Genomic DNA, 16434 nt, shown 5'->3' on the forward strand with positions numbered 1-16434 from the left:
GGATCAGTAGGGAAGTGTAGAATAGATATTTCTTTTTCTGTCTGTCTGTGTGTGTGTGTGTGTGTGTGTGTGTGTGTGTGTGTGTGTGTGTGTGTGTGTGTGTGTGTGTGTGTGTGTGTGTGTGTGTGTGTGTGTGTGTGTGCTTGCGTGCGTGCGTGCAGGCGTGTGTGTGTGTGTGTGTGTGGGTGGACTTTGTATTTGACTGTCTTTCACTGCCCTGATCCCTGTGGGCCTGGACAGTGAGATGCAGCTATATATATATTATGTGTATAGGTTACTGAGCGTGCATGTGCGCGTCATGCGTGCTTGTGTGCGTGCGTGCGTTCATGCTTGTGTACGTGCATACACGTGGGTGTGTGTTCGAGTGAGCGAGCATACGTGAAGTGCATGCATGTGTGCATGTCTGATTGCGAGTGAGTGAGTGAGTGAGTGAGTGAGTGAGTGAGTGAGTGAGTGAGTGAGTGAGTGAGTGAGAGAGAGAGGGAAAGAGAGATAGACACAGAGAGAGAGAGACTGATGGTGGGATCTACCCCTCTTCTTTCCTACAGCTGCAGCTCAGCGGATTAGCCGTCATCCACAAGGCAACATTACACAAGTAGCCTTTGAACAAAAGTCATGGATACAATTAATGATATGGTAATCCTTAATGGAGCTACCTCCCAGTAGTGATTATACTGACATGGGAAGAATGTCCGAGTCCCGGGCGCAACTATAGCCAAACAACACTGTGACTATTGTTATCAGCCCTGGTCTGAGTCCTGCACCTACATCCACTGGCATCAGCCAACCGACAATCCCTTCCTCCAAACACCACAAATACTCACATAGATGGGAGATGACACACACGCGCACGCACGCACGCACACACGCACGCACGCATGCACGCACGCGCACGCACACGCACACGCACTCACACACACACACACACAAACACACAAACACATGCACACCTCTGCCTCGTGTTTTTGTGACACCCTTCTCTCCACCCCTATGAATAAAAATGGAAAAAAAAAATGATGGAGAGAAAGAGAGAGGGAGGAGGGGAAGAGGAGGGTAGAAAAAGAAAGTGTCTTGGCTCGGATCAGCCAGGGATTTCTCCTCATGTGGTTCCCACACATTGATATGGACTGCATCTCTCCTCTCCCCATCTCTCTCGCCCTGTGTTCCTCCCTCCTCTCTCTCTCTCTCTCTCTCTCTCGCTCTCTCTCCCTCTCCCATCCATCTCTCCATCCTCCATACAGCCAGCGAAGACCACACAAACACTAAATTATTTCATGATTTAATCTCTGCCTGTTTAAGGAGTATGGTGATGGAGCGAATGAGAGCTCCTCCATTTCAGTAGTGCTGAACTTAAGTGACTGGGGAGGGGTGTTCTGTTTGCCTGCGTAAATGTCCTGTGTTGGATAGGCTAGGTCACAGCAGGGGTTTGAACCCTAAAAAAAATGTGCCTCTCTTAAATACAATTGCCAATTACTCTGTTTATTTGCACTCCTGATCCACTCGGTCACCTTTGCACCAGCGTTACACCAACTTTGCTACTGATAGCTTTATTGTTAATACATTCAAGATGACCAGATCCCAGAATGCAATTAGGTATGACATGGTATAGTAATAAAATATGTGTATGTCTGAAAAATTGCATCATTTTGGAAAGTCTTCCCTGTGGCACAACATGCATGCATGATACGGAATACATCATTTGCCTGTAATGTGTACATAACATAATACTGAGATAGATGTACTGTAACAAAATACTACTCGTATGCAAAAAGAAAAACAAAGTTTAGTTAAAGCTCTTAGTTAAAGTTTCCACTTTACTGTATACTGGATATTTTTAAGATACATTTCTAAAAAACAATGTCTGTAGTAAGTATAGCAGATTGGTTACAGAGTAAGTGGTGTCTGATGACTTGAAGTGATTGGTTCCAAGGGAGCTTGTGCCATGCTAATTTAAAAACAACTACATTTATAGTGCCACGTTATTGGAACCATTAGGCTGGCTCTGGATCAGTGGTCTTTGTAGCAGCTCTGTTGTTGTTTGACTGATATGTCAAAGTTGGGGACACAAGAGCTGGAAAAAAAGAGAATAAAAATACCACACAGGCACTGACATAGGGATCAATCCGATTGGAATGATTTAGCATTTCTGCGTTTTGAATAAAAATGAGAGCGCTAGACGGTGGAGCAGTTTGATTAGTGAGATCCTTAAGTCCCTAGAAAGCTGGAAGGCCCTTTCTCTCTCTTCCTGCACTGCAAGAATAAAAGTCCTCTTTCTCTCCTTTCACAAGTCCCTTGGTACCCCAGCTTTTTGCCCCACTGTTGGTATTACAAAATCCCCATTGAAAACAAGCCTTGTCACCTGTCAACTAAGCCAGGCTGGTTTGCTAGGTCTTTATCCTCTGCACATACACACATATAAGCCCCTCCCCCAGCTCCCATTAATGCACATATCCCCTACATTCATACAAATACATAGACACAGACACATCCACACAATCCCACCCACGCTCACACACTAAAACCACATGTCTGAGAGCTGTTACTATAGCAGTTTAAAATTCATTACCCTGTTCACTTTTACAAATGTCCACACTGGGTTGGGCCGCTTTCAGCTATTCTTTTGCCAGTGGTTGTGGTGGTAAAGCCTAAGTCTTAAGCCTAATTTATACTCTGTTGTATGACTGAAAATAACAGATTTTCTATAGCTAACAATGCCACACAATGTGTTGCGTTGTATTCGACGAGCAACACAGTCGTGCAAGTGCAACAGAGTATAGATTAGGTTTAAAAGGACCATACCATTCTAATTTTGTACATGAATGTAGTAGGCCTATGTTTAGCAGATCTCCGTCTACATTTTTTTAAATGAGACTTTACTGAATTACTCTAATACAAGCCATTTCAATGTGTGCATCAATACATCTCGAATGGATTGTGGGGGAAAGTGCTGCATTTCAGATGTGAATTTTAGCTTGAAGAGAATATAAATTACAGCTAAGATTGGCAAATGTTTTAAGGAACATTCTGTTACGTTTACTATATATATATATATATACACACACCGGTATATTGAACTATGTGGCCAATATTGACAAACTGGACATATAGTGACATCCTTTAACATCCATCAAGTACTATAGAAGTGACACAGTATTAATCCTGAAGCATGCAGGTCAAACATTCAAAATGAAATATGAAGCTCAGTATGGATTCACATTGAGACACTTAAACCCTAGAGTTGACACTTGAGGAGTTAAGTCGCCCATGGCTCCATACCAGGCCCCCGACTTCTCCTCCCTACACTAAATATTATCAGCCCAGAATAAGGATGCCTGGGTTCTTGTGGTTAAGCAATTTGCAACTGCTGGCCTCTGTCTCCTTCTTTTTCCCATTTTTGTCAAAAAAAAGGATGATGTTCAACCAACGAATGTTGCATTCAATGAAAGGAAAAAAGGAGAGTTACAAAATGTAACCATTTGGTTACATTTTGTACAGTGAGTTAAATTAACAGTTACATTTTTAGTTTACATTTTACAGTTTACTGTACATGTTTACTGTACAGTTTACTGTACATCCTGTTTTGACTATATAGTTGTGTATATTCGTGCGTCTCTAAATGTTTTGATGAATTGAAAATGGTGGGTCCTATGGTAAACAAGTGTAATGCTTTATGGTGTCGTCCACTCACAGTTTTTGTATTGAGTTGTACTTGAAATGTACTGTAATTCTGCAAACTGTTAATAAATCAATTAATCAATCAATCAAAACACTTTTGTGATGCTGGTGTGCTGTGTAGTGTGCATGTGTACATTTTAATCTTTATGTGCAAGAACATACACTCAGTGTGTGTGTGCGTGTGTGTGTGTGTGTGTGTTGTGTGTGTGTGTGTGTGTGTGTGTGTGTGTGTGTGTGTGTGTGTGTGTGTGTGTGTGTGCGTGACTGTGTGTGTGTGTGTGTGTGTGTGTGTGTGTGTGTGTGTGTGTGTGTGTGTGTGTGTGTGTGTGTGTGTGCGCACGCGTGTGTGTGTTTGTGATTACGCATGCACATGGAGTTAGTCCTCGGCTAGCATAAAGATGGCTTACGGTACACTTCCGTTGTGGTCTGCAGGGAAAGGCTGTGCAGCAGCTGTACAAACCCAGGCTTTAGCAGAGAGCCTCAGCCTCTCTGCAAGCATCTGGGAAGGGACAGAAGAAGAGAGAGAGAGAAGGGGGTTAAAGGGGTAGAGGGGAGACCATCCAGAGGTAGAGGGGTCAGAGTATAGAGGGTGGTCATCCGGCCTGGTCATCTAGCCGAGTGCCCCTACAATGCCCCAAGCAGCCGTCGCTCATTAACCCACTGACAGGACTTCTGGATGCTGAGGAGCGCTGGGCCATGCCGAAAGGTCACGGGGTCAAACAGCCCCCTCTCCCTCTCCGGCCATTACATCAAGATAGACACAGCCGGTGACTTATCCCTCCATCAAAAGATCACCGATGCATGGCGGACAGGCAGGCATGTTAACACACAAGTGTAGCACGCACATGCACACGCATGCACGCACGCATGCACGCAGGCATGCACAGGCACCCAACAAATTGATTTATCAAACGTAATTAGGTATTGTGTAACAACAATCTACTTTTCAGGTCTTTGGACGATCTTGTGTCGACTGATCAGGAATCAGTGAATCAGTGAAAGAAGACAAATGTCAGATTTCTGGAAGGTGTTTGCATTGTAAGAGTGTATGGTAAGACTGTATATTAAGCTTGAGTCTATAATGCATTATAAGCGCATTTATAATGCATTATAATTATAAATGTTTATAATCATGTATGACAACATATAACATTTATGGCATTATAAGTGCTGGTCATAATGCATTATAAGCTCAGTGGAACAGCACAGAAAAATCAAAGAAATTAGAAAACAATATTAAGAAGTAGTGAAAATAGCCCATCTACAAGCTCGCAATGCGTTGTGCACTTGTAGATCTGTAGTTTGGGTCCCGGGAAAACGTGTAATCTCTCTTTTGGGTCACAGCCTAGAAAGTTTGGGAACCACTGCGTTAGTCCATTTCAAACATTCATAATTGCATAATGCAATAATTTTTTGTACCAAAATGCCATTGATTTACATATATTTACATATGTATATATATCTGAATTACAGATGTAGTGTCAGAAAGGTGTGTTGTAAATGCACTCTGACTTCCGGACAGTTGCTTTCTACTTGCCAAGACATTGGACTTGTTTTAATAATTTAATAAAATACACTTCATTACAGAGAATGTAGACTAAGATTATAGATTCAGAAATAATCATAAAAGCAAAACTTAACACCATAGTTGCTAGTGTGCAGATTATGTCAAAATCTCCCTCATTGCCAGCAGTCATTCTAAATACGGATAACCCCCATCGTTGAGTGTTGTTGAGACTGTTCCCAGCAGGTCTTAAGAAGGGATCCTAAGCTTTGAAGAGGTTGTTGTCTTCTTGAGTAGAATGAAGAATGGAAAGCACTTCTGTTGGTCTGGTTAACACACTTGAGAGGGACCATCAACTTGAGGGTGCTATGGATATTAGATATTAGGCCTATTTCCTGTGAATTATACTCTTGTTGTGACTGACTACTAGCCAAGAGGAGAATTAGCAAGAGAGGCCAACTTTGCTTTACTTCCCGTATCTGCGTGAGGTGGGCGGTAACATTATTAGGAGACAGGAAGAATGTTGGAGTCTATTCATTTCCAATGGGAGAATGAACGTGAACACAGCTTCTGAACCATTCCTTAACTCCATGGTCACTGAACTAAATACTGGACCCAATCATCACAAGGCACACAATATTTACGAGATATTCATAGTAAAGTGGCTTCTTTTAGCGAGACAAATCAGGAGAAAATCTACTTTGTTAATGACATTTCTTTATCCCAGCAACAAACTCTCGCGAGATTTGAGATGAGTCCGGAAGCCTCTCTCTGTCCATCTGCAATTTCACGGACAACACATAGGGGGCTCTGACCCCATATTTAAGATGATAATATGTGAATATGTGAATATTATAACGTGAAATGAATGGACATATTTAAAACGATTAGAAACGATCCTTATGTGCCCAAATTAGAGCTGGTCTACTTGGTCTGCATATTGAGACAGGCAGATATGTAGGCACGGTTGAGGAGGATAGATTATGTAGTCTGTGTGATCTAAAGGAAATTGATAATGAAATGCCATTCTACAACTCTATTAGGGAAAGACTTTTTAATAAGATAGATCCAAATCATGAATTTATATTGTATATAAATACAATACAATACATATATATGGTTGGAGGACTTCGAGAAACTGAAAGGCCTATTTCAAAAGTACACCTTTTCATTTGCCTCATTCCTTGAAAAGGCCTGGTCAATGAGGAGGAGGGCCATTTGCATGTAAAATGGCCTTGTTTATTTGTTTTCATTTTGTTTTAATTTTTGTTCAAATACTGTACAAATATGTATTTATGTATTCATAATGCATCTTCTTCTATCGGTTTCATGGCGGTTGGCAAACCTAAATGGTGCATTACCGCCACCTACTAGACTGGGTGTGGAAACAGTGTTGTTGTCAGGTGGAGGTCGGGGAGAAGCAAACCACGCCTACTATATTTAGGAGACCATTTGTAGGCTTTGTGTACCATTTCGCGTCTAGTGGCTCCAATGAAGTTGGCCCATCTTCATACATAAACCATCTTTGCTACTAGCTTGAGTGGAACCCTTTCTTTAAGAGAGGGCAGCCAAGGTTCACAAGGTTTTTAAAAGAATGGAAAAGAGTACTTTGTTGCTTGCTGGCTTGTTGTGGATTCTGTCTTGTGTTCCTTTTCTTTTTGTCAGGTGAAACCTGACATACAACAGGCCCGTTTTTAATAGCGACCTAGTCATCAATGGGAGTCGCCCCCATGCCACCTTAGCCAATGGGAGCCGCCTAAACCCTGCCAGCCAATTGCGTAGTAGCGACCTAGTCATTGGCTGCCTCCTAAGCTATGGCACGGGCACGGCGGAAGTCTGCAAATCTGCAATGCCCAGACCACACTCTCAACCATAGACATAGGCACCGCAGCGGAGCGGACTCAGCGGAGTGCCTGATAACACCGCCTAATGTTATGAGCAAACTTGAGAGCAAGAAAGATGCACAAAGGAGCCAGCATTTGTTTCACCTGAAAAATAAGACTATGTAATATTTCTTGTTTGTGTATGTGTCTTTGCAATGTGCACACATATAAAATTGTGAAAAAAATTAAATATTGAAAGAGAGAAGAGAGTAATTCCTGCTACAAACAGAGAGCGATTTACCAAGAAATCAAATGCTGTGTTGCCTGTTGTAATAATAAGCTATAGATAGTGTAGATGTCATTAATTTATTTCACCCGTGGTTTATCCAATATTAATTCATGTCTAAGGCATCAACATGGCATATGAAAATAATAGCCCCCGGACACTATTTGGGACGGCGTTTAATTCGCCAAATGCGATAAAGCCCTGGCCGCTATTTGGGACCCGGCTACTATTTGGAATTATACGGGTGCCCAGAAAATCAGAAAGGCTTGTTTACATTGGGCGTCCTCCATTTTCAATTGATCAGTGGAAACAAGCCAATAGGCTTTCTTGGGTTTAAATCCTCTTAGCAGACCTTATGGAACTGTACTTTCCTGTGCTTTTTCTGCAACTGTTAAAGTATTGAATCTATAAATCAATCACTATACCCATGAAGCTAGATGCCTCATTGGCCGCTGCAGTTCATTGAAGCGACATGTATCGCACTGTAAAGGAGGAAGTCAAGTGGAAGTGCGGATGGGGAGGATTTCAGTGTAATATGTATGGATTTGGGGGTTTTCTAGTAGTTTATGGACGGAATTGCGGTTTGCCAATCTGTGTTATTTCACCGCGTTGGGGAGAGACTGCAAGGGTACTACAAATGTTTACAGAAGAGGAACAGAAATAAACCGGTATTGACAGCAAAAAAGGCTATTTTGGGCAAAAGTTTAATTTTTGTATTTTTTACAAAAATAGCTCCCACCACCCATTGTGAGGTTGTAAATCAGCTATTTTCACTGCAATTGTATATGACCAATTATAAAAATTGATATAAGTTGTTCACAAGTTGCATTTTGGAATATTGTAACCGTTAGTTAGTGGCAAGTTTGCATTTGCAAATTGCAATTGATGTATCTATATTGATTCTGACCAATTAACTTGGTCAGTAGGCCATGCATTACCAAAGGATAATAACCATACACGGATCTGAGTCCCATGGAACAGACCTGTCACTCACCCAGACATTACTGGTGCCAAATGCCAATGGATATTAATAAGATTAGAGTTTGCAGACATTTGACCAAAACTCAAGACGTCTTGGTCACGGGGATTGCTCAGATTTCCTCCTTCAGCACTGGACACTGTGTGTGTGTGTGTGTGTGTGTGTGTGTGTGTGTGTGTGTGTGTGTGTGTGTGTGTGTGTGACTGTGTGTGTGTGTGTGTGTGTGTGTGTGTGTGTGTGTGTGTGTGTGTGTGTGTGTGTGTGCCTGTGTGCCCACTAGCTCTGCTCTGCTTTTTCCATCACGCTGCCATTAGTGAGAAATCCACACCCTGGTCATCATCATCATGACACTGAGTTAACCTTGTCTAGTTGGCACACATCGCACACACGCGCACACGCATACACACACTGCACGTGCGAAGTGTTTGTGTGTGTGTGTGTGTGTGTGTGTGTGTGTGTGTGTGTGTGTGGCCTCCAGTCACTTTCTTAGATTTTTTCCTTAAACAGATCAACAATGGCACCAAAGAGAAGAGGGAAGCACTTAAATAATCCCTGTTACTCTCTGCACCGAGGAGTGCCCAGTGTGCATCCCACTCTGTCGGACTGGAGACAAGGGGATTGCATTAGAGCGCTGTGAATTTAAACAGGAGGCCATTATGCGTCCAGCATTGTTGTAGAATAAACAGCTCGTACTCCCTGCTGCAGCCCTCGTGCTCCTCGCACTGGAAGGCTTCTGGCTTTTGTTGATCGGCTGCACCGTTATCAGTGGTGGAAAAAGTACTCAAAGTTATTACTTAAGTAAAAGTATCAATACTGCGATTTAGAAATACGTTACAAGTAGAAGTCCGGAATTCAAAATGTTAGGCAGTAAAAAAGTATATTGGCATCAAAATGTACTTAAGGTACCAAAAGTAAAAGTACTCATTATGCAGAATGTGCCATTTCAAGTTTTCAAGTTTATTTTCAAATGGCTGAAATGTATATAGGGTTGAAGTGGTTACTGTATGATTTGTAGTAATATTCAAAATCTAGTACCAACTAGTAACTAAAGTTTTCAAATAAATGTAGTGGAGTAAAAGTACAATATTTAGATCCGAGATGTAGTGGAGTAGAAGTAAAAGTATTGGAAGTAAAATACAAATACTTGAAAATTGTACTTAAGTACAGTACTTAAGTAAATGTATACTTAGTTACTTTACACCACTGCCGTTATGCTGTGCATGCGAGTCTGATACACGCGCACACGCGCACACACACACACACACACACACACACACACACACACGCGCAAAGGTCACACACACACACACACGCAAAGGTCACATTCATGCCAGATTTTAACATCCAGGTACAACGGTATATGTCGTTTACTTTGGAAATTATGAGAGAATTGTTGGCTGGTGAAGTGAACTGAAACAATTTGTTCTTTGTGTGGAATACATGTCTGCAACTGCAATATTCATTATTTTCAATTCAGTGTTGTGCATGCACAGTAAGTACACAGTGTTGATGTTACCCATTTGTACTCTCTCAATGAAATTAACGGGGTATAGTTTGTGCTCAAATCTTTGTGTAATAGTGAAAAGGCAGCTGTTAGATTCTGTGCTGAGCTTCAACCTGGATTCTATTCTGAAGTCAGCTAGAAGCAGCGGTGGTTCCATGCTGGTGAGTTATGACCCTATAATGACTGTGGGTTTTAACCCTGTCTGACTTTCATAATCCTTCTTATCCTGGAATCTCTACTGATCTAAGGTAGACTGTAGGGGGTGCTAGGAATAGAAAGATTGTTGCCATTGTTGCCTTTTAAGACGCAGTATCGTGGATGGTGGTGTGGTGTTCATCTGAGTGTGTGTGTGTGTGCGCGCGTGTCCCTCTATGTATGTGTGAGTGTGTGAGTACTGTGTCCATATGCATTAGTGTCTGTGTGTGTGTGAGTGTGTGTGTGTGTGTGTGTGTGTGTGTGTGTGTGTGTGTGTGTGTGTGTGTGTGTGTGTGTGTGTACGTGTATGTCTGTCTGTGTGTCTGCTGAAGACAGAGGGTGTTAACAGTCTGTCTGACACCTGCAGCTCTTCGTCATGGCCCTGCATACTCATAATGCAAATCTACCCCCCCACCCCACGACACACACACACCCAACAATGATCTCACCAAACCAACACGTCACACCGTATATCCTTTCACAACTGTGTGTGTGTGTGTGTGTGTGTGTGTGTGTGTGTGTGTGTGTGTGTGTGTGTGTGTGTGTGTGTGAGTGTGTGTGTGTGTGTGTACGTGTAGCCTGGCTTAGTGTGTGTGTGTGTGTGTGTGTGTGTGTGTGTGTGTGTGTGTGTGTGTGTGTGTGTGTGTGTGTGTGTGTGTGTGTGTAATAATAGGCCACCACAGCTGCACAACAAACGGACTGATTTGCTTATCATTGATAATTAGAGATATTCAGTTATTAAACATATAGTTATGTTCTGTGAGCGACACTATATTACATTAAACTATAAATCCAGGATGATGAACAAGAAGGATTTCAGCTTAATTAATAATGTAGAGAGCTAATAGCTCTCTGCTGCCACCCACTGGCCAGATTCTCCAGCTCCATACAACAAAGATCTATAGGTTAATTTTAGTTTAAAAAAAATCACACCCGTGTGAAGTGAGGGGTGCTAATATATTAAAGTCTAATCATGTTGATTAGGTGATGTAATGGTGATGTAAAACAAACGGTGCCAACACAAACATAAAACAAAGAGACAATATGACGTAATGAGGCACATTATGACGTAAATTTTCCCTTCATTGTCAATGGCGTTTACAAAACGAACATTGAACTAAAGACAAACATTAAACCTGTATATAGGAGGGGCTATAGCGCCCCTATAGCGCCCCTCAAAAAGAAAAGAGAAAGAAAAAAGTATTAAAATTGTGCATTTATATAGCCTATAGATCCAAAGTGCTTTACAATGTGCATTACATTTAGGGCCATCTTGCATCCACAAGAAAAACACACCTCTACCTACCTCCTCACCTGGAGAAGTAGGGCCTAGTTGTGTGAACTTGTGTCTTGCTCAACAAGACACTTCACTCACCAAGTGAGCCAGAACCGAACCGGGCCTTCCGACATAATATAATTAGCCCTTCACTAAATCCCACCCCAAAAAGCGATTGTCCAATGCCAATCCAAATAGTTTAGCAACGGTTGCTATGCAGGTCAAGCTTTCTTCGCTGCTAACGTGCCTATTGGACAAGGATGGGTTGGGGAGGGACTTAGTGAAGAGCGAGCCCACAATTCAAATTTCAATTCAAAGGGCTTTAATAGGAATTATAAAACATTGCCAAAGCAAAAAGTGAAACAATACAATCACAGCACACACTAGTTATCTACAGTTGAGTTTATATTTATTATTTCTTCATTCTTCTTCTAAATTCCGCCACTTCTTTCGGCATCTAACTATACTTCCATATACTTTGTGCTAGAAATCTAGTTCAAACGTCAACATGTTCAGCTTATGCAGTTATGTATGCTCGGTGTTTTTCACACCTACTGTATGTTTCCCCACCTATCCGACAAATGATATAGCCTACTGAGTACTTTATGCCCATATATGGAGATCCCTGATCGATGTCATTTTATAGGCCTATATGCCTAAAAATCACACCCGTGTGAACTGAGTGGTGTAAGGTTTTATATAGCATGATCAGCTGTGGTCTGACGTAATGTCTGACGTAATGAAATCACACCCGGATGTGATTTCACAACTGGCTTTTTTTGTGCAGAAAAAATGAGCATGGTTGCTACGGTCATCCAGTTCACCCGGGTGTGATTTAATTACGTCAGAAATTATTTTGAACATAGCAACCATGCTCATTTTTTTCTGCACACAAAAGCCAGTTGTAGGAGTGGTTTACACCACTCAAAAATGGCAATATGGCATCTGCCAATGCACATACGCTTTTTTGAGTGGTGCAAACCACTCCTACAACCAGCTTTGTTGAGTGGTGCAAAGTGCAAACCACTCCAACAACCAGCTTTGTCTGTACCCGTGTATGTACCCGTGTACCTGTACGTGTGCATGTGTACCTGTACGTGGGACCCAAAAAAATGAGCATGGTTACTATGGTCACTGACATTACGTCAGACCACAGCTGATCAGGCTATATAAGACCTTGCACCACTCAGTTCACACGGGTGTGATTTTGTCTTCATCTTTTAAATACATTTTCTATACATTGCAAGTTTCTGCAGGAACTGCTTTTCTAGTTTTATATTCATATTCAAAATATGAAAGATCACATAAAACCTACTGAAATAAATAAGTAGTAATGATAAGGCAAAATTGGTTAATTATTGGTCATACATTTGGGAAATGTAGGAGGAGAAGGTGCTGCGTACTGCGTAGCCTACTTTATCCACTGTTCGATCTATTCAGTGAATGAGCACCATCTTGTGGTAATTTAACGAAGCGCTGCCTACCTCGAGGAGCTCGTTGGAGTCTAGTGGTGTTGGGTGAAACCAGCCCTCAGCTATTCCTGTAAAGAAATTGAGGGGATGGGGAGGGAAGCTGTGGGTAGAGAATTATTTACTCTATGCGAGTCAACACAACACACAGGCAACTTGTGTGTTGTGTTGCATAATCTGCAAGTAGATAATGTAACCATACATCACTTAGACTTTGGTGGAATATTTTGCATAATGGTGGTGCTGCCATGCCGAGTTCAATTCCAGTAGTGCAACAAAACGTGTCAAAGGCAAGCAGATATCACATTGCTCTTTGCCTCCACACGAACAACCCTTCCTCACTCTTCACATAGGCTACTACAACAGGTGTTAAAACTGGACACGCTGCAAAAACGCAAAAAAAAAGTAGGACTGTAGGAGCTGGAGTATGCTATGTTGTGCTCAACGTACCGATCAAATAGTATATAAATTAAGGGACAGGACGCGTTTGAAACCAGAGTTGAAACTCAAGGGGAATTCTTAACGTGCACGTGCACCAACACCACAGCGCACACAATGTATCCACGTGGCTTCCTTGGAATACGTGCGTAAATGCCACTGTGGCCAGGCCCATACATCCATGCCTATGTATGGATACATACATGCCCTGTTTGTTTGTTTGTTTGTTTGTTTGTTTGTTTGTTTGTTTGGCACCAAGAATTCAGGTGATCCATAATAACGCATCCTCCTAACCTTCATTGTAAATTCGACTGCTGAAAGCCTGAATCACATTTTCATGGAGATGAATCCCTTCAAAGACTCATTCATTTTAGGCTCCACTTTGTCCACTACCTTACCGCTTTGACCAATGAAGAAGGATGCTTGCTGTATTACCAGCTTGATGCCAATTTAAAGACTTTAGCATAATGGGAATGAGATTATAGGCTATATATATTTTGCAAGACAAGTTTCAAGAAAGAGATGCACAATATGCCCTTTAAATGTCCCTGGGCATTACAGCCGAAAATGTATTTCCTGAACATGGCGCACGTTTTGAACTTTAACCTAGGATATTTATTCAGCCTCGTTAAACTGTTCGACAAAGTGCAAATCCATCACCCCACGTTCTCGCGATAAGGAGCTCTCATATATTAGGAGAGATGGGGGGGCGTCGTCCACTTGAACGGCCGCAGGGTTTCCTTGAGGACCTTGGTGATTTTTGAGCACGAGGAGAAACATCCAAGATCCAGCCATGTCGGACGCGGCGTGGAGCTTCATGGTGGACTTTTTGGCTGGTGGCATTTCTGCTGCCGTCTCAAAGACAGCCGTTGCTCCTATTGAGAGAGTCAAGTTGTTGCTGCAGGTAAGATAATTGATCCAAATGTCGATGGCAGTGGATCCGTCTGTGCGTAAAGTGCGTAAAACTGGTAAACCGGGGGGAGGAAATCATAACAACCAATACAATAAATAAATAAAAAAAGAAGAAAAGAAAATTAAATCATGGTGGAAACGTCTAGTTTTCTGTGGATCCAAGCCTCTTAAAGAAAGCTCCTCTTTAAGTCTAGTGTCATTGGGTGAGATAATTCATGATTGCTGGAGGTGTGCGCCATAAATTGGGTGGAGAATTGAGATGTTTTAGGCATGCTGCCCTAAATTACTGCATTTGTTGAGATGGTGACATGGTGATTTAATACATACTTGTTTAGTCAAATACTTATGTTTTATATATTTTTTAAAAGCACTATAGCCTATAGTTGAATCCTGGTTGTGTAGCTTTAGTGTAAGTTTCTTGAAGTAAGTCCATTAGTCTTTCTGCATATTCAATATTACAGAGGTCACCTCTGTAATATTGTAAGTCAGTGTAAGTAAATTCCTAAATTTAACTTCCAAGTATGTAACCCAATATGCACAACCTCTTCTCAAGTGGCATCTTCTTGTAGCCAGCAAGTAGCCTACAACTAACCTGACTCCTCCAGATGGGGCAGCAGAGAGTACACTGGGGTTCCCCCCTACAACTAGCCTGCTTCTTAAAGTCAAGTAGCCTACAACTAGCCTGCTACTTAGTTATTCAACTTAAATGTATTTGTTGTTTAAACTATAGTAATATGATTATTAACAAAAAACATAGCTAAGTTGGGTGACAATTAAGTTCCTATTCGCAAATATTTGGCTAAGATTTACTTTATCATTCATTTCCTTCTGCATACAGGTGCAACATGTCAGCAAGCAGATCTCAGTAGCGAACCAGTACAAGGGAATCATAGACTGTATTGTAAGAATCCCAAAGGAACAAGGCTTCTATTCCTTTTGGAGAGGTAATCTGGCCAATGTGATCCGTTACTTCCCCACCCAAGCCCTCAACTTCGCTTTCAAAGACAAGTACAAGAAGGTCTTCCTGGGTGGAGTGGATCCAAAAACACAGTTCTGGCGTTATTTCGCTGGAAATCTGGCATCTGGTGGCGCAGCTGGTGCAACATCCCTTTGCTTCGTGTACCCCCTTGACTTCGCCAGAACAAGGCTCGCTGCCGACGTTGGCAAAGCCGGAGCTGAGAGAGAATTCTCTGGCCTTGGAAACTGCCTCACTAAGATCTTCAAAAGCGATGGCATCAAGGGTCTCTACCAAGGATTCAACGTGTCTGTTCAGGGCATTATCATTTACAGAGCGGCCTATTTCGGATGCTTTGACACAGCTAAAGGTGATTTGGGCCTAACATGGGACATTTATTCTTATCAAGCGCAAACCTGCCAGAATTTATTAGGCCTAATTGGGTTAAGACAGACACAGATGATGTTATAGTTATACCTACTACCGACTGACTTTTTAAAAATGTGTGTTTATTTGATCCAACTTCATCTCTTAGGTATGCTGCCTGATCCTAAGAATACCAGCATCCTCATTACCTGGATGATTGCTCAGTCTGTCACTGCTGTAGCTGGAATCATCTCATATCCCTTCGACACCGTCAGACGTCGCATGATGATGCAGTCAGGACGCAAAGGAGGTGAGTATCCCATTAGTCACACCATGAAATCACAAATCTTACAGTGACATTATCCAATCTTGTGTTTTAGGACTCCATACGTTTGTTAAGTTTGGCGCCATAACGCATTTTACCTGTCAATGGGCGGTGTATATGTTGTTAATCCATATGTCACTTTCCAGCGGACATCATGTACTCGGGCACAATAGACTGTTGGAAGAAGATCGTGAAGGACGAGGGAGGCAAGGCCTTCTTCAAGGGTGCCTGGTCCAACGTGATCAGAGGTGCGGGTGGTGCCTTCGTGTTGGTGCTCTATGATGAGATCAAGAAGCGCACATAAACCTCCTAGTCCCCAAGGAAACCCTTCTTGTCGCCTATGTCTTAATTATTTTCATATAGATTGATAACAACTTGTGGTGAATCAAAGTATGCATGTACCCCTTTGAGACAGACCAGGAAAGGTGGGCCCATTTGGCCCGGATTCATGCCGGAAACCTGTATATATATTTTATTTTAAGATGTGTCAAAAGGCTTGTGATGAATAAGTAAATCAGGTTGGTTGCACAGTGGGACTGTGGATCACCTCTCCTCATACAGTTAATGTAGTTGGATTGTAAAAGTTATAGAGGCCCACATTTTCTTATGTTCATTCTGATCTGACCTCATACATTCTTTTAATAAGAATAAACGTGAAAATAATTCTGTTTTGTGTTGTCAACATATATTTTCTCCTGGAAACCTGACTAATTGCTGCACTGATATT

The 16434-nt window shown here is 41.9% G+C and overlaps 1 protein-coding gene across 1 annotated transcript; it reads left to right on the top strand.

Moving 5' to 3' along the window:
* Positions 1 to 13856: 13856 nt before the first annotated feature.
* slc25a4 (solute carrier family 25 member 4) lies at positions 13857 to 16375 on the top strand. Its single transcript, XM_079499138.1, has 4 exons — positions 13857 to 14053; positions 14900 to 15386; positions 15552 to 15692; positions 15854 to 16375. Exons 1-4 carry the CDS (start codon positions 13943 to 13945, stop codon positions 16009 to 16011), a joined length of 897 nt encoding a protein of 298 aa, XP_079355264.1. The 5' UTR covers positions 13857 to 13942; the 3' UTR covers positions 16012 to 16375.
* Positions 16376 to 16434: the final 59 nt, after the last annotated feature.

Source organism: Electrona antarctica, assembly GCF_951216825.1.
Source record: "Electrona antarctica genome assembly, chromosome: 4".
Lineage (NCBI taxonomy): Eukaryota > Metazoa > Chordata > Actinopteri > Myctophiformes > Myctophidae > Electrona > Electrona antarctica.